At 41.5% G+C, this 18,194-nt stretch overlaps 1 protein-coding gene across 1 annotated transcript; it reads right to left on the bottom strand.

The window, feature by feature from the left end:
* Positions 1 to 3,354: 3,354 nt before the first annotated feature.
* RBM43 (RNA binding motif protein 43) lies at positions 3,355 to 12,619 on the bottom strand. The gene is made up of 4 exons (XM_025856057.2): positions 12,379 to 12,619; positions 9,012 to 9,222; positions 6,281 to 6,369; positions 3,355 to 5,057 (listed from the first exon to the last, which is right to left on the bottom strand). Exons 1-4 carry the CDS (start codon positions 12,379 to 12,381, stop codon positions 4,305 to 4,307), a joined length of 1,056 nt encoding a protein of 351 aa, XP_025711842.1. The 5' UTR covers positions 12,382 to 12,619; the 3' UTR covers positions 3,355 to 4,304.
* Between the last annotated feature and the right edge of the window lie 5,575 nt (positions 12,620 to 18,194).

Genomic DNA, 18,194 nt, shown 5'->3' with positions numbered 1-18,194 from the left:
ATTCTGAATTTTGAGGGGATACTATTCAACTCATTAACCCAGGCAAGAAATGACACAGGCCTGATCTAAGGTAATAAAAAGAAAAGGAAAAAGTCCAAAACAATGCTTGGTTTTCTGCCTGGAGTAACATGTTTGTGCCCACCCTGAGATGAGGCAATCCAAGCAGAGGGAACTTTCCTTGGGGTATTGGTATTACTGAGTTCTTAAGAATAATGACTACTGTTTTTGAACATTTACCTACCATGATTTGTAAAACTTACAATAACCCTGTGAAAGTAGGTACAATTTTCAGGTTACACATAAGCACACTGAAGCTAGAAGGGTTAGGAAATTTCCCAGAATCATTCAATTTGGAAGAAGTGAAAGATGAAAAAGAAGGGATGGGTAGAAAATATGGAAGAGAGTCCACTGGAGTTGAAAGAGTTTTTATTTTCCTAGACCAGTATTTACACCAGGAAATGATCCTAGAGGAATTAAATCTAAGCACTGATAGGTAAGTTTCTTAAATTACTGTCTTTGGGAAAATCCATACATAGCCACCAACATGATTTATATGGAGAGATTCACAAAGGAAATTAGAGATTTCCTTCCCTCTGTACTTTTGTATGTGTGTCTCTCTTATTGAGGAATCAAATAATCTTGTCCATCAAATAAAATTTGTAAAAACTAAGTTGTCAAAATTCAGCCATCCCTAAACTTGGCTTTCATCTACCAAACCAAATGCTGTTTTGCCCTCCCTCCTCATCTCTTCACTGAGCTAACACCCATCCATCAATTCATAACCTCTGGGAAGCTCCTTCTGACCCTTGTTAAAGAAAATTCCTCAAAACACAGAAATAAGGCAAAAAATAATTATGTGACCTTGTAATGCCTTGCTAGACATGCTCCAATAAGCCCACTAGTGGGGCATCTCTTGGGGAATGTAACTACGTTTCACTTAATATCACAATTGATTGGGGCACTGACCTTTTACAACTCAGTACAGTTAGAACTTTAACTTCTAAAAAACATGATAAAGTGTGATTATTTTTTCTGTCTAGCAGAGAAAACAACCCCCCAAAACACAGTTTTGTAGCCTCATTGGACACTAATCAGCTTTGTTTCTAGTTTAGCAACCTTTATGAACATGCTTTTCCCTACTGATTTTTTTTAAAGATTTTATTTATTTATTTGACAGAAAGAGACATAACAAGAGAGGGAACACAAGCAAGGGGAGTGGGAGAGGGAGAAGCAGGCTCCCCTGCAGAGCAGGGAGTCTGATGCGGGGCTCCATCCCAGGACCCCAGGATCATGACCTGAGCCGAAGGCAGACACTTAACGACTGAGCCACCCAGGTGCCCCATCCCTACTGATTTTTAAATTCTATTTCTCATGTTCTTTTTCAACCAGTATTGTCATTCTGTTAGTTTACTCCTCAATAAGGCAAATAAAACTTTGACACATGCTCATTATCTTTTTCTATGAAAATTATGCAAATAATTTGAAAATGGTTAACATATCCTAGGTAACAATTGACAGTCCCTTCCACCTTACACCAACTACTTCTGTAGCAAGCACTAAGGTAATAGCTTGTTTGCCTTCTCTGCCAGACTAAGCAGTGACTTCTAGGAAATCAGTGAACATTTCTGTCTTACGTCCCATCATTATCTCCAGAACCCTGCAGAATGGTTGTCCCAGAGGATGAGTTCAACAAGTATTTCTGAAAGCATTTCTTAACTAAATGCCTTGGAACCCTTTCTCCCACTCTACTCCTTTGTCTGTCTTGATCTGAATCTCTTACATTCTCTTTTTTTAACTGGATAATGGCCCTCTTCACTACCTGCAGCCTCTTTGAAAAGTATCAACTTATTATCTAATTAAATGATAGGTTTTTCTCCCGGTTGCACACATACAACAGGGTTTAGGCCTGGAATTCACATCATCTGCCTAAGCATCAGTAACCCGCAGAAATAAATCTTAATGAAAGTCACTACTGCCACTTTGGAAAAAATATCGGTTTTTATTAAAGATAGAAATTGGTTATACAACTAGCATATTATAAGGAAAGTGCTGTTAAACAAACTCTAAAATACACAGCAACATGTAAAAACATCTGAAATACATAATGTCAAGCAGAAGATGCTATATCCATACTTATAAATCAATGTCTATCTGATCATGGAATGAGCATTTTTCTGATCCAGCTCTTTGTTTAAAGACTATTCTGGGGTGCCTGGTTGGCTCAGTTGGTTAAGCAACTGCCTTCGGCTCAGGTCATGATCCCAGAGTCCTGGGATCGAGTCCCACATCAGGCTCCCGGCTCAGCGGGGAGTCTGCTTCTCCCTCTGACCTTCTCCCCTCTCATGCTGTCTCTCTCTCTCTCTCAAATAAATAAATAAAATCTTAAAAAAAAAAAGTAGAAAAAAAGACTATTCTGTTGGCATTAAATTTGTGATAATAATGAAAGCCTTAGTAGGTATCAAATTAAACTTTGCCAGTCATCAATTTATTGACTCTGCTTTAAATTCATCCTATGTGCCTACTCTGAAAATGAATCTGGGACCCTTCAATATTTTTCCTCTGTAGCTGATAGGATGTTAAGTTTTCTCAGTAGAGGGCGCTGGAGAGACACTGCAAGAGGAAAGCCTTTTCCCACTTCAAATTGTTAATTGGCAGGCCATTAGGGATCCAGTTTTTCCGCAGAGGAAGCTTTTCCCGGTACCCAGCTTCTGCAGCATGGGCAGCTTCTCCAACATTAAGCGCATGCAGCATGAGCTCAGCCCCCAGCACACAAGGCCTTCCCAGCACTCAGGGCCCTTAAGAGCGTAATGGCCAGCTTCCCCCAGCAACTCCCGAGTACATTGTGTAATGGAATGTCTCTGGTAAGACACTTCCTCTAAACAGTTTCCTCCAGCAACCCAGGGGATGGATTTCCAGCAAGATCCCCTTGGCACAAAACTTCCAGCAAGTTCTCAGTCCTGGGATGGGGGGTGGAGGACTCTTCCAAGGGTGCTCTATCTAAACTGCTTCTTAGATCTGCTATTCCTATATTTTTTAGAGTTCTCTTTATTCCTTACTAGCCAATCCCTCATTATTCTAATCCCCTATTATAATTAACAATTATCGTAAACTCTCCCTATTCAAATTGCCATGTGCCTTCTCTCTCCTGATTGGACCCAGACTACAACAAACTCCTAGGAGCAAAATAAAAATGAAGCATCTTTTTAATTCAAAGACATCTTATTGGGTACTTGATAAAACAGCAGCTTGCCATGACAAAAAAAAAGTTTATTCAAACAACGAAATACCGTATTTTAAAAGATGGAAATATTTGGGATTTAGATGGCTAAGAAAAATGAAAGCATAGAGAGAGAGTTGTCTTGTGTTTCCTTTTAATATAAACAGTTCACATTATCATGATCACATTTACTTTGAGATGAGCAAGATGTATATATTTTATTATCCTAAGATAATACGCCCCAGGCACTTAAAACTATCCCAAAGTTAAATTCAGGGTAGTCATAGACAACCAAATAACTTACAAGCTCTTGTTTTCCCTTCTTCAGCAATGAATTTTTTTTTTTAAAGATTTTATTTATTTATTTGACAGAGAGAGACACAGCGAGAGAGGGAACACAAGCTGGGGGAGTGGGAGAGGGAAAAGCAGGCTTCCCGCAGAGCAGGGAGCCCGATGCGGGGCTCGATCCCAGGACCCTGGGATCATGACCTGAGCCGAAGGCAGACGCTTAACGACTGAGCCACCCAGGTGCCCCAGCAATGAATTTTCAAGTCCTTCCGTCATCTTTAAGGAAACACCCATGATTTTATTCCTCAAATGCTATTACTTTAACCATACAATTATAAAATAAGGGGGGAATAAAGAAAAAAGACACTATACTTTGTAATTCTTCATAATTCTAACAGAACCAACATTTTATGTATGTACTTAGGCTAAATAAGCAACAATAAAAATGTCCCATATGGTCCAGCAGCCTCGTACCAATCAGATTTAGTTAAGTAATGATTACCTGCTTCAGAAGTACTTTCAATCAAAGTACCTTCTCAAGAGAGTTTTGCCAGCATTTTGTAGTCAGATAGGCCGAGTTTAACCCCAGTCCCATTCCTTGCCCATTGGATAACTCCAGACAAAAGTTTTAACCTCTCCAAGTCCTAGGTTCTTCCCCTACAACATGAGGATAGTAATGCCTACACTGAAGGATGGTTGCGAGGATTAAATAAGATCATGTGTGTAAAGCCAGCATCAGACGCAGCATCGTCACTACTCAGGAAAAGCAACTGCCATTGTCATTATTACAGCTAAGATCTCATCGCCTGTCTAACCTTATTAATTTCATGACCTCTTTTTTAAACAAGTTTGTGTCAGAAGAAGATCCTATAATGTCAATGTGTGTGTCATAAAAACTAATCAGAACCTGAGGGAACCTTGAACTTAGTTGTTCACATGCCAACTTAATATTTCTTTTATTTTGGCTCTCCTTTCTTTTCAAAATAAGTGTCTCCTTTCTAAGCTCGAAGTGAAGAGCAAGTGAATATTCCTCAAAAAGTGCTTTTACAACCTTTGCATTGTTTGGCTGAGAACATTCTTGAGCATTTTTTATACAAATTGTGGTAATTGCACCATCCACTCTTTCCTCACAGAAAACATGACAGTTTTTCAGTGTGCTTTCATAAAATCTGCTCTTTTTGAGGTAAAGGAAAATATCTGTGTCAAGAACAAGTGTTTCTCCTCTCCTGGTGGCCTCAGGTACTGAGGACCCGAGTGACTCTAAGGAGTTACTTCTCTGGAGCTGCCTTCTGGAGTTCTGCTTATTCCATCTTTTCTCCTTATTGATAAAATTCCTGTTTTTCTCTAAAAGAGAACTTGCTTTTAATAGCAAAGATTCTTTGAGCTTCTGCATAGCCAGAAACGATCCTTGAATGGAGATTCTTCCATTGGGTTCCAAAGGACTGAAGCATAAAGTTGGGATATTCCTTTTCAGGTCCATTACCAGACTTTCTAGAGGGACTTGACTCCGAAAAACAGAAAGATCGAGGATAGCTTTTACAGAGCTGAAGACCTAAAATTAAACAGAGAGAAATTAAAACAGCACTGGCTAGTGGAGCAGACTACATAAACACATGCTTTTCCTGCCACGTTCTCTGTCTCCACAGCAGTTACCCCAAACCAAGCCCCAACTGCCCAGCACAGACTGGTTTCTTGCGCCATGGCAGCCCATCTGAGGGTCCCACAACCCCATAAAGACCACAGTGTTCAATTTGGGTTCACAGTCCCTCATTGCATATCCTAGAACAGAGATAGTCAAATATTTTTTATTTTTTTTTTAATTTTATTTATTTATTTGAGAGAGAGAATGAGGTAGAGAGAGAGCACGAGAGGGAAGAAGGTCAGAAGGAGAGGCAGACTCCCTGCTGAGCAGGGAGCCCGATGTGGGACTCGATCCCGGGACTCCAGGATCATGACCTGAGCCGAAGGCAGTCGCTTAACCAACTGAGCCACCCAGGCGCCCCATAGTCAAATATTTTTTGGAGACAGAATGTTATTTGAAATAAAGCCTTAAACAAAACCCATACATTGTTATGATGTACAGATAACACTCTGGTCTGGTTCTTCTCTGTGGCAGGGGTCCCCCTAGAGAGCCCTTCTAGTGAAGTTCATCAGAGGCTGCCCAGGATCCTGCGTTTCTTAGTGAATAGTTTTAAACCAATGAATTTTAACGCTTTCCTCTTATTTCTACTCCTGCCTCTCTGAAAGCTCCTTTTTAATGTTCATCTTAATTGGGTTTTTGTCCCCAAAAAGTCTTTAGGTAGATACCTGACATCCTCCATATGAGCATAAAAGCTCCTTGTCACTTTGAAAGCCTCAACACAGAAACATAAAATAGACCAGGCAATAAGCAAAAAATTTCAAGACACACATTTGGCATTTAACACTGACTCAGGTTAGCAAGTTTGCATTTTCTTTGGTAGGAACCATGAGGTGAGAGTGCTTTGGGTCTTCTATGTAGGGAACACACAGAAGAAACAGGATCCAGGGGGCGCCTGGGTGGCTCCATCAGTTAAGCGGCTGCCTTCAGCTCAGGTCATGATCCCAGGGTCCTGGGATGGAGCCCTGTGTCGGGCTCCCACTTTGGGCTCCCTGCTCAGTGGGGAGTCTGCTTGTCTCTCTGCCCCTCCCCTGCTTGTGCTCTCTCTCTCTTTCAAATAAATAAAAAAAAATCAAAAAGGAAGGAAGGAAGGAAGGAAGGAAACAGGATCCAGGACTGTCAGTATCACACCTTACCTTTTCACTGAAATGAGAGTCTGTGAACTGAGAGGGTCCAAACTTTTCTGCCTGACAGTGTTCCTGTTTTCTGTTGACATTCTCTGTACCTAAGTGGAAACACTGCCATCAGAAGTGGGATGACACACTAATAATTACTTTAATTTTTAATAACAGAAATCTTCAACTCTGTTATTTTGCACATCTGATTTTTTCTACATTTTCCTCTAAATGCAACATCTAGTTTTTCCTTCTACTTTAAAATTCATCTTATGTGTACATATGATCCTAATCATATTTTTTGAAAACACACAAGTGTGTATATGTGTGTATATATATATAGTATGTATATATAATGTGTATATATATATATATAACAAAAACCTAAGAGAAAATTCTCCCTTTGTTAATTATGGCCATGAGGAGACCACCTTCTTGAATCCAGGATACCACACTATCCTGGTTTTCCTCAAAATTCACTGTGCCCTTTGCTAATTCTCCTTCTCTTCCCATTCTCTAGATGTTGGCATGACTCAGGCCTCAGGCCTTGTACCTCTTAGCAAACATACACCCAGCCAAGGGTTGATCTCGATAATCCCACAGCTTTAGATACTATCTCTAGATGCATCACTTGCAAATTCTATCTTTGGCCTTGACTTTCCTTTGTTTTTGGAAATCTCTACTTCATTTTCCAAGTAAACATCTCAATGACCAAAATTTAACTCTTGATAACAATCCCCCCTCCCAAAAGTACTCTTCCTCCAGTGTTCCACATCTTAGAAAATGACACCGAATCCATCAGCAAATCCTGAATGGCCACCAGTTCTCAATCACCAGCCCTGTTAACACCCTAGCCAAAACCAGCAATGACTACGAGCTCCTGCTCTCCAAACCGCTGCCAGAGTGATCACCTAAGAGAAGGCAGTCACACTCTGTCAGTCACCTGCTCAAAACCCTCCTTCTCACCCAGAATAAAATCCAGACACCTTGCCTTGACCTATAGGCTGCTTAATATAAACCAGCCTCCAGCTACCCATCTGACCACATCTCCTTTTACTCTCCCCCTTGCTCGCTCTGCTCCAGCCATTAGGGCCACCTTGCTATCTTCAAAATGCCCAGCGTGCTACCCTCTCAGAGAAGTTTTCCCAGTCCTTCCCTTGCCCTAGAATGTTCTTCCCCCTTATCTGCACTTTCCCTTACCTCAGTCAGGTCTCTGCTCAAATGTCACCTAAAGAGAATATTTCCCCACCCACTCTATCTAATAAAGTAGCCCTCTCCATCACATTCTATCCCTTTATTCTGTTTTATGTTTTTTCATCACACTCACATTATATGTTAATATACACAAATAAATATATAAACATAAGTAAATATAAATATATAAATAATTTATGAATATACAAATTAATAAAACTCCCAATGCAATATATATTCATTTATTTGCTTTTTTATTATCTGTCCACCTGCACAGATGTATGCTTCAGGAAAGAAAACATTTTGCCTATTTCACTCACTGCTGTATCCAGAAGGCCTAGAATGGGGCCTGGCAAATAATAAGCACTCATAAATATTTGTGAACAAATGAATGAATGAGCCTTCTCTTTCTCTGAGTTACCAATTCAATGTTTGAAAAATTAACTTCCAAAAACACCTCAACCCCTGAGAGAAATAATAAGGAGCCATTCCTGCCATCCCTACCTGAACATCCCCATTGGGAAGGATTTGACTGAATTAATGGTGACAGATAAAGGCACTCTGATAATCCATAGTCTCTTAGGTCTCTCCCTAAATCCTATCTTCCCTCAAGCAAAACAAGATCTTTTCTTCTGCTCCAAGATGCTGGCATGGAAACTCATCTTTCTCTGGCAATTTATTTTGCCAGTCACTGAACTGTAGAGAAGGCTGCTCCTCTCCATGAGCCTGAAGGGATGAATTTGTTCTGCAGACCCGACGTCCTCGCCTATGTCCGGGGTGGAGGTGAGGAACAAAATGGCTCGATCTGATCTCAGATCCAAGCCATATTTCTCCAGTCCAACTTTACCAGTGATAAAGCCAATGCTATATTAAAATATCCTTTTGTTGCTTTGAACGGAGGGCAGCAAATGGTATGATTATATTGCTGAAGCCACTTGAAAATTCCCAAAGCAGTCATCTTGTTTGTGAGATTATAGATTATTTTTGTGGGGACTTTTTTCTGTATTTTACAAGTTTTCTCTTTTTTTAAGATTTTATTTATTGGGGCGTCTGAGTGGCTCAGTCATTAAGCATCTGCCTTCGGCTCAGGTCATGATCCCAGAGGGAACACAAGCAGGGGCGGGGGGGGCGGGGGGAAGCGGGAGAGGGAGAAGCAGTCTTCCTGAGAGCAGGGAGCCAGACACGGGACTCGATCCCAGGACTCTGGGATCATGACCTGAGCCGAAGGCAGACGCTTAATGACTAAGCCACCCAGGCACCCCACAAGTTTTCTACAATAAAATGTATCACATTTTTTCCCCAAGATCTAGACAGATTCCAAATATAAAAGGAAAGAAGTCTTCAAGAAATTTGGCAGTTACTACCAACTTTATCATGAACCATTTTCACATATATTCTCGTTAGGGCAATATTTTACCACTTTTATATTCAGAATAGAATAATATTTCCAAAAAGCTACTTTAAACTTTACCAATCCCATGAATCATTTTAATGAAATTCAGTTTTTAATTTCATTGCAGAAGTATTTCTAAGATTACAAAATTTGATTTGGAGATACCTTTTTTTCCTTTGAAGGTCACATTTTCAACTCCCCTGGTTCTTGTTGGATATATCACATTTTCAACAACTCTGCTTTCATTCTTAATATCCTGGAAGTGAGTCTTCACTACTGTGGTCAGTAATTGATCATTAAAAAGGCCAACTGAATGACCAGCAACTGCAGCTGTTCTTTCAGAAGTTTTGGATTCCTTGCCTTTCAAACCCGATGCCTGTAAGAGAAACAGGATGCTTTTTAAATATAAAAATAAGATTCAACTTATACAGGCACCATCACACACCAGTGGGGGAGAGGCTATTTTATTCAATAAAAGTGCTGGTACAGTTGATTAGATACTAGAAAAAAAAATTAAGGCTAGAGCCTTGCCTCACATCACATACCACATGAATTTGAGAGTTAAATATAAAAAGTGAACTCTTAATTTTTTTTTAAGATTTTTTTTTTTTTAAGATTTTATTTGTTTATTTGACAGAGAGAGAGACAGCGAGAGCAGGAACACAAGCAGGGGGAGTGGGAGAGGGAGAAGCAGGCTCCCCGCGGAGCAGGGAGCCCAATGCGGGGCTCAATCCCAGGACCCTGGGACCATGACCTGAGCTGAAGGCAGACGCTTAACGACTGAGCCACCCAGGCGCCCTCTTAATTTTTTTATAAATGGAAAGCATTGCTTAATATTTGTCTGATTTTAGAAAGGCCTAAAAGTAATGGCAGTCACAAAGGAAGAGATCAGAGATATAAAATTTTAAAAATTTAAGTTTAAAAACAAATCAAGCTAACCACAAAATATGATAGTTTGGAGACGGCTGTATGTTTTGTTGATTGTAGAGTCCCAAAATACATAAGCCAATAAGAAACATATCCCCTACTTTTTTTTGTCAGAATTAGAAAAAAAAAACACCATAAAAAATATAAAACCCTGGCAATAATACTGGGGCTGCAATGGAGTAAATCCTACCCTCCTGCACCTATTTGAGATGGAATTCAGCTACTGAGACCATTCGCTACTGCAGACCCTGCCACCATACTGAGCACAGAGTACTAACTACAAGTAGATCCTTCCCTGAGCTCACTCTCTTGAACTTCTTCTAATATCCAGGTAAGGGGCTTCTCTTTCAATGTTTTGATTTGTTCCCCAGCCCATTTAGGGAAGTGGACTCATAAGCTGCTCCCAGTGCTTAAATAGATAGTCCAACCTGATTATACCAAAACTCAGACTTAATCTATCCTAAATTACCCTCAGGGAGGACAGGGTATCTCATGAGCCCGAGTAAGGGTTAACAGATCACAAAGATGTTTTGGGCTCTCAGCTCAGAGGACTCTGTACTCAGAATAGGACTTCACTGGGGACAAGCAAGCTACGTTTGACCTTCCAGGTCAAGAAAACAGTCTAGGTACACAACATCCTGTTCATCCCAACGGCACCTTAAAATGAAAGTATAAGAGGGGCGCCTGGGTGGCTCAGTTGGTTTAAACCGCTGCCCTCAGCTCAGGCCATGATCCCAGGGTCCTGGGATCGAGCCCCACATCGGGCTCCCTGCTCATGCAGGAAGCCTGCTTCTCCCTCTGCCTGCCGCTCCCCCTGCTTGTGCTCGCTCTCTCTCTCTCTCTCTCTCTCTCTCTCTCGCGCGCGCGCGCGCTCCGTGTGTCAAATAAATAAATAAAATCTTTTAAAAAAATGAAAGTATAAGAATAAAAAAGGTTGAGGTCAAATTTTAATTAATGGTCAAATTTAATTAAAAATTCAAAAGAAGAGTTCACAACAACAGCAAAGGGACAGGGGATGAAAATGGCTCATGTTGAGACATACAAAACAAAGGGAGAAAAAAAGAAAAATATATATTAAAAAAATAAATAAAACAAAGGGAGTGTCTTCTGAAAATGAAACTTATAATAATCTATTATTTGTTACAGAAGATACTTTTAATGGAGGAAAACAGAGTTTCTTAAAATATTCACAACTAGACTGTGTAGAAAACAGTAAAAATATATGTGTTCCTCCACCCTAGTCCCAAATGGTATGATGTGATAATCCCAAAATAGTTCTTCCTAGGAGAGGAAAAGAAAAAGAGATTTTGCAGGAATTCTACTTCACAGACTTGTCTCCATACAACACTGGCTGTAATGGTCCACCCCAATCTCAATGGTTACATGGCTAGTCACTGAGCTTCCTTGTTGCCTTTCGTCAACGTCAAAGAAAAACTTTCAATCAATTTAAATTCAGAAAATGCTACTGCACCTCTGCCCTCATCAATTCTAATGCCATATTTCTTTATTCAAGTGTCTGCATTTAATTTATCTTTGAAATCAAAGGAATTCTCCCTGATGACTACTAATCTCTTCTATCCAGCATAAGGAAAAGAGATGTCTCAGAAATAACCCCTTCAAGAGTTACCACAGAGATACAGGATTTTGAAACAAGAGCAGCATTTTGGCCAGGAGTTATTATAATAGGTGATGGCATTTTCCCAGTATCAATGATATATTTTAAGACACTTTTGACCATAGTGTCAGAAAGCAAAAAGCTATAAAGAAAAACTGTGAGTTTGTAAGTAAGGCCCTAGAGAGAAATAATTAGATTCATTCCCTGTGTTTGTGTATATTTCTTTTTAAAAAATTTAGTTGTTTATTTTCATTGACGTTGCCTTTACTGCTGCCAATAAACAAAATCGTACTGGAACCTCACGACTGCTTTGGCATTACCGGGACCCTAGCAATTAAAGACCCTGCCACTGCTTTCAAGCGCTTGATGGAAAGAACACGGAAGGCTAAATCTTGAACTTGCTAACGGTTCTTGCTAGCCAGCACAGATGGTGAAAACACAGAGCCCTTTGTGCCTGGAGAAAGAACTAAGGTCACAAGAGAGAATTCCCACTAATGCAGACAAGACATGAGGATGCCTTCACAACTCGAATCCTTGGCTCGAATCCTTCTTGCTGGCGCTTTTCAAAAGGAAACAGTGGCCTCGGTTTCTGGGTAATTCTCTCCGCTCTTGTTCCCCAAGAAGTGGGAGGCGACAGTTAAGCCCAAACAGCCTGCGAAGGGACTCCTCGACGAGACAGCTGTGTCCCCGACCATGAGACACCGAGTGCGGGAGGTGGCAAGGCGTTCCCTGGAGTCGCTCACACGGCCTACTAGGAATTGCAGGCGCGCGCAGCACCGCCCGAGGAGCAGGTGCCAGAGAAGTGAGGGCCAGGTCTGCCGGCGGGTCGGCCTTCGCGGCAGGTGGCTCTCCGCCAGCGCCGGGCTCCATCGCGCGCCGCCCGGGGCAGCTCCGCACCCCCGCCCGCCCCGCTCCGCGCCCTTCTGGGGGACCGTGGTAACCGGGCGGGAACGACCCTGCCCCGCAAAATCCGAAACGAAAGCAACTTGCCATGGCGGAGGAGAGACGCGCCTTCGGCTGCCGGCAGGGCCCAAATTCACGGCGCGGGCCACGAGGCGGGGCCCGGCAGGAAGGTTTTGCTTTCAGTTTTTGGCCGCCGCCCGCTTGGAGACAATGAGCGGAAAGGACGGCCCCTCCACCCCATCCTGCTGCTCTGCGCCTCTTGGCCTCGCGGCGGAAGCTCCGACCTGGGCGGGCTGTTGCCTCGGTAGTTTCACAACTTCTGAAACCGCGCTGGAGGGGGCCCAGCAGGAATCCCCGGCAGTAATCCGGGGACTCTCCGGGGGCTGTGTCTGTCCCGTGCTCAGTGGAAATCTGGACCGTCCTTTCTGTGCCCTCAGCTCCCCAGTCGTGGGACTTCACACCACACCTGTTTCTCCTCTTCCTCACCTGCCTGCCCAGGGCCAGTCGCGCGGTGGCCAGGTGCACCGGGCACGGGTTGAAAAGCGCAGGGTCCCTGTCAACAGAGAGCTCACCATCTTGTCCACGCCCTTCAGACTCCAGAGTCTGGCACCTAGGGGAACACAAGTCATCTACCTACGTGGCTTCGAAGTCAAAGAGAGCATGAAAAAGAAAGGCAAATGGCTGCCAAACATGAAGAAGCTTGGCTCCACTCCTAAGTAAAGAAATACAAATTGAAATCATAATGAGATCCCTTTTTGCCACGATTAGGTTGGTAAAAATTAAAAAGTGTGGTAACAGCCAGTGTTAGCCAGAGTGTGAGGAAGCATCTGTTGCTGCAAGCCTAGATAGGTGCAAACATTTCTAAGGATTTTGACCCCTTTGAAAATGCAAAGTGAAAAAGAAGTGTGAAAATGCATAGACTTGGCAGTTCCACTTTCAGAACTCAAGTATAACTTACAGTGCACAAGTGGACTTGTAACTTAAAACTTCTAGTGCATAAGTGGAACAAAGATATTGTACACAAATTCCAACTTTGCATTGCTTTAATATGTGTAATTTATTTAAGTTTTTTCACTCAGTCCATGAATAGAGCTACTTATTATATGGCTGATGGCACATCTATAAGGCCTAAGACTATGACGATTTTAAAACAGTATGAGGTAAATCTACATGTAATTCCCCAACTCAGACTTTTCTTCAGATTCCTATATCTAAATGCCTGCTTGTATGTGTAATAAGCATGTGAAATTTAACAAGACCAAGCAAAACTCTCCTTCCACCCTTTCTTCCCTCTCAGTAAATAATAACACTACCCACCCAGGAGCCCAAGCTCATGACTCTCATGTCTTCCATGATTCCTCTTTTCCTTAGCTCTGTTAGTACATCCCATAAACACACACTCTTTCCAACCCCACCTTCGCCAGCCAGATCGTCCGCATTCAGCCTTGTTCCCCTTCAATTCATTCTGGATACCACACACTGAACAATTCCTATTTAATGTAAATCAGGTTTGTTCCCTGTTTAAACACTTTGTTGTTTTTAGGGGCTCCTGGGTGGCTCAGTTGTTAAGCATCTGCCTTCGGCTCAGGTCATGATCCCGGGGTCCTGGGATCGAGCCCAAATAGGGCTCCCTGCGCCACGGGAAGCCTGCCTCTCCCTCTCCCACTCCCCCTGCTTGGGTTCCCTCTGTCGCTCACTGTGTCTCTCTCTGTCAAATGAATAAATTAAAGCTTTAAAAAAAAAAAACCAAAAACACTTTGTTGTTTTTAATACTGTACATTTGTTTTTGTTTTTGTTTTACTAAGTTCCATTGCACTTTAAATAAAATTTACATTTCTCACCAGGAAACCAAAATGGCCTTGATCTGCTTTCTCTAGCTAGACCCCCATAAACTGTCCTCAATCCCTCTTTTCTGACCACACAACAAGCCATCTAACTCGTGTCTTTTCTTGCCCTTGGTTGTTGTTTGTTTTGGGGGGGTTGTTTGTTTTAATTTATTTGACAGAGAGAGAGCGCGCACAAGCAAGGGGGAGCGGCAGAGGCAGAGGGAGAAACAGGCTCCCCGCTGAGCAAGGAGTCCAATGCGGGACCTGATCCCAGGACCCCGGGATCATGACCTGAGCGGAAGACAGACGCTTAACCCACTGAGCCACCCAGGCGCCCCTTACCCTTGGTTCTTTGTCCAGGTCTGGATAGCTCCTCCCTGATCTTCACTTAACGACTCCTTGCTAGGACTGGAGTCTTAGCTCAAATGACCTCTCTTCAGGGGGACTGCTTCTGATTACCCCTTCCGAATTTGTCCCCCCAAGTTAATTGTTATCCTATCACCCTGTTATTCTGTCTTAATAGCATCACCCCTTTCTAAAAATATCTTCATATATTTATTTTTTTCTACTTGTCTCCCCCCACATAGTAGACATTAGTACTGCTAACCAATGTTGCTTGATCTTCTCAATTCAGGCACCTGGAGGGATTGCCCTTCCTCAGCCTTTGATTTAGGCAAAGCCATATCATTCATTCAGCCAACGAAAGTGAAGAGAACTGACATGTCTCGTATCTGGTGAAGGTACTTCATTGGCAGCACAAGAGTCTCCAATGTTCTCTTCTTGGCCTTGGTGCTCATGGAAGAATGCATTGAAGGAAATGTGCACCGCTGAGCCAATACGTGGAACACATTTGCACTAGAGAGTTGCCTGGACCCATAACAAAATATATGGGAATGAAAAATAAAGCTCTGGGTGCCTGGGTGGCTCAGATGGTTGGGCGTCTGCCTTCGGCTCAGGTCATGATCCCGGGGTCCTGGGATCGAGTCCCGCATCGGGCTCCCTGCTCCTTGGGAGCCTGCTTCTCCCTCTGCTTCCCTCTCTTTCTCTGTCTCTCATGAATAAATGAATAAAATCTTTAAAAAAAAAAAAAAAAAGAAAAGAAAAATAAAGCTCTGATGTTTTAAGCCACTGAATTTTCTTCAGCAATATCACCTAGCATACTAGAATAAAAGAACACCGTGAAAATATTTGCAAATGACACATCTAATAAAAGATTTGTATCTACATTATACAAAGAACTATTACAACACAAAAAATAAGAAGACAATCCAACTTAAAAATGGACAAAAAATTGCAGAGACTTTTTTCAAAGAAGACACATGAATGGATAATATGCTCATGAAAATATACTCAGCATCATTAGTCATTAAAGAGATGCAAATTAAAACCACAATGACATACCACTCCACACTGACTAAAATGGCTATGATCAAAAAGATAATAACATGTTGTCAAGAATGTGGAGAAAGGAGAACTTTCATACATTGCTGGTGAGAAAGTAAAATGTTACAGCCATCTTTTAAAACAGTTTAGCAGTTTCTCAAAAAGTTAAGCATAAATTTACCACATGACCAGGAAATTTCACTCCTAGATAACTACCCAAGAGAAATGAAAACATATGTCCAAACTAAGACTGCCAGTGTTCATAACAACATTATATATAATAGCCAAGAAGTAGAAATAACCCAAATGACCATCAATTGCTCAAAGTATAAACAAAATGCAGTATATACCTACAATGTAATACTACTCAGTAATAAAAAGGAATGAAATACTAATACATGATACAAAGATGAAGCTCAAAAACATCGAGCAAAGCGAAAAAAACAGATACAAAAGGTCATGTGTTGTATACTTCTGTTTAACCAGAAAAGACAAACATATGAAGAGAGAAAGCAGAAAAGAGGTGCCTTGGGCTGGAGGTGGGAACAAAATTAACTGTAAATGGACATGAGCACCATGATCCAAGCTGGGACCCTCTCCAGGCAATAACGAGAGGTGTAGGATTAGAGTCAGGATTAGAGTCAGGAGGGCAGGTCTACCCATGTGTGCCACGGAACCTGACTTAGAATGACCCTTAACCTGGTATGCCCCAACTATTCCAGCTTGTACGTGCTGACAGGGCACAGGACAATGCTACCCCCAAAATATGGCCATTTGGCATACTGTATATTTCAAACTGGGGGAATAAGAGAAAGGACATGTGCAAGAAGGACTTTCTGACATTCCCCTGAAGCAGGTCATAAAACCGTCCTGTGTTTTATGTAATCCTCATTCCTCCCTTTCTTCTGTATCCAGAAGATACGGAAGGAAGAGCCTTACGTCCAAAGACACAAGGACACAAAAAAGAATCTGAATGAATAGGTCTTGCTGTTTCCTTTCGTTTATTACACTTAGCTAACACTCTTTGTCCTATCATCTCCAACTTTTTATGACTTTATACGTTTCATCAACTTTAGCATAGAAACCCTCAGGTTTGAGTATTTCTTTGGGTCTTTATGTCCTTATGCAGGCTCCCATATCACATAAAATTTAAGTAAATAAATTTCTGTGCTTTTCTCCTGTTAATTTGGTTGTATCAGTTTAATCTTCAGGCCCAGCCAGGGACTGACTCTAAGAGGGTTAAGGAAACTTTTTTCTTCCCCTAGTGTGCCAAACAATCCTTGAGGAAGCATGACTCCAAATGTGGTCAAAATAATTCTAGCAGCTTATTACTGAAACTGCATCCAAAAAAATATTTTAATCTCTTACAGCCCCAGTTATGAGGACTCCCATCTCACTGTACTTTGCTCTGAATCATAGCTTAAGTAAAATCAAATTGACATTTTCCTGGGTGTTTATAATTTGTGATACCAAAAAACCAAAAATAAAACCCATTATTGGATATTTCACCTGTATTTTGTTAATTGTTTAATTTCATAAGATGTGGCATATATTGTGAAGATTTCTAAAAATAGCACGAGAAGAAAATAATTTTTAAAGGAGTAGTTCTCAATGCTGAAAGGGAACAATGAAATAGTCCTTATTGTACTTACAATAAAAGTACTGAGGGGTGCCTGGGTGACTCAGTCATTAAGCGTCTGCCTTCGGCTCCGGTCATGATCCCAGAGTCCTGGGATTGAGGCCCGCATCAGGCTCTCTGCTCAGCGGGAAGCCTGCTTCTCCCTCTCCCACTCCCCCTGCTTGTGTTCCTTCTCTCACTGTCTCTCTCTCTGTCAAGTGAATAAATAAAATCTTAAAAAAAAAAAAGTACACACTGATGCCTACCTTTCAGGAAAGCAACTGTAGCCATACGTATCAAGATCCTTAAAAAGAATTTGTATTCTTCACCCTATCAACCTAGTAATTATCACCTTGAAATAAGATTAAACTTGCAGAAAAAGATTTGTATTCCAGGATATAAACGGTTTATGTACATCATAGCACTTATAAATGTGAAAAATTGGAAACAATCTTGATGTCCTACAATAGAGAAATAATAACCCTAGAAATAGGTTATATTCACAAAATGGAATGTGATATATGATTGGGGAAAAAAATTGGAAAGGAGGACTTAAAAATGTTACCACTATCTGGGTGTGGATTTTTTTAAAAAGATTTTATTTATTTATTTGACAGAGAGAGCACAAGTAGGCAGAGTGGTAGATCGAGGGAGAGGGAGAAGCAGCCTTCCCCCTGAACAGAGAGCCCGATTCGGGACTCGATCCCAGGACTCTGGGATCATGATCTGACCTGAAGGCAGACGCTTAACTGACTGAGCCACCCAGGTGCCCCTGGGTGTGGATTTTTGATGATTATTATCTTCATTATAGTTTGTGTATCTTTCAAGAATGAGCATCTTTTTTTTCAATACCAACCAGATATCATTAATGCTATTCATTGTATAGTTTTGGCTTCCTGCCTTCCAAGCATGTGGTAGGATTGAACATCCAAGCTCCTTTATGGTTGGGTGGGGCCACATACTTAGTTCTGGTTGAGTTGTGAATGAAAAGGGCATTTCTGGGCCAAGAATTTAATTGCTATTTCAAGACACTTCAAAGCTCTTTTCCTCTGGCATGATATCCAGCAATAAAGTTC

This window comes from Callorhinus ursinus, unplaced genomic scaffold (assembly GCF_003265705.2).
Source record: "Callorhinus ursinus isolate GAN/ISIS: 27379988/994484 unplaced genomic scaffold, GSC_fseal_2.0 scaffold2, whole genome shotgun sequence".
Taxonomy (NCBI): domain Eukaryota; kingdom Metazoa; phylum Chordata; class Mammalia; order Carnivora; family Otariidae; genus Callorhinus; species Callorhinus ursinus.
Note: the sequence above shows the minus strand (reverse complement) of the source record. Positions and strands in the feature narration are given on the sequence as shown.

Excerpts from the sequence above, each read along its gene's own strand:
- RBM43 (XM_025856057.2), bottom strand. Across the intron at positions 6,370-9,011 it reads GACCTTCAAAGGAAAAAAAG|GTACAGAGAATGTCAACAGA; the intron begins GTATCTCCAAAT and ends GTTTCCACTTAG. Across the intron at positions 5,058-6,280 it reads ACTCTCATTTCAGTGAAAAG|GTCTTCAGCTCTGTAAAAGC; the intron begins GTAAGGTGTGAT and ends GTTTAATTTTAG.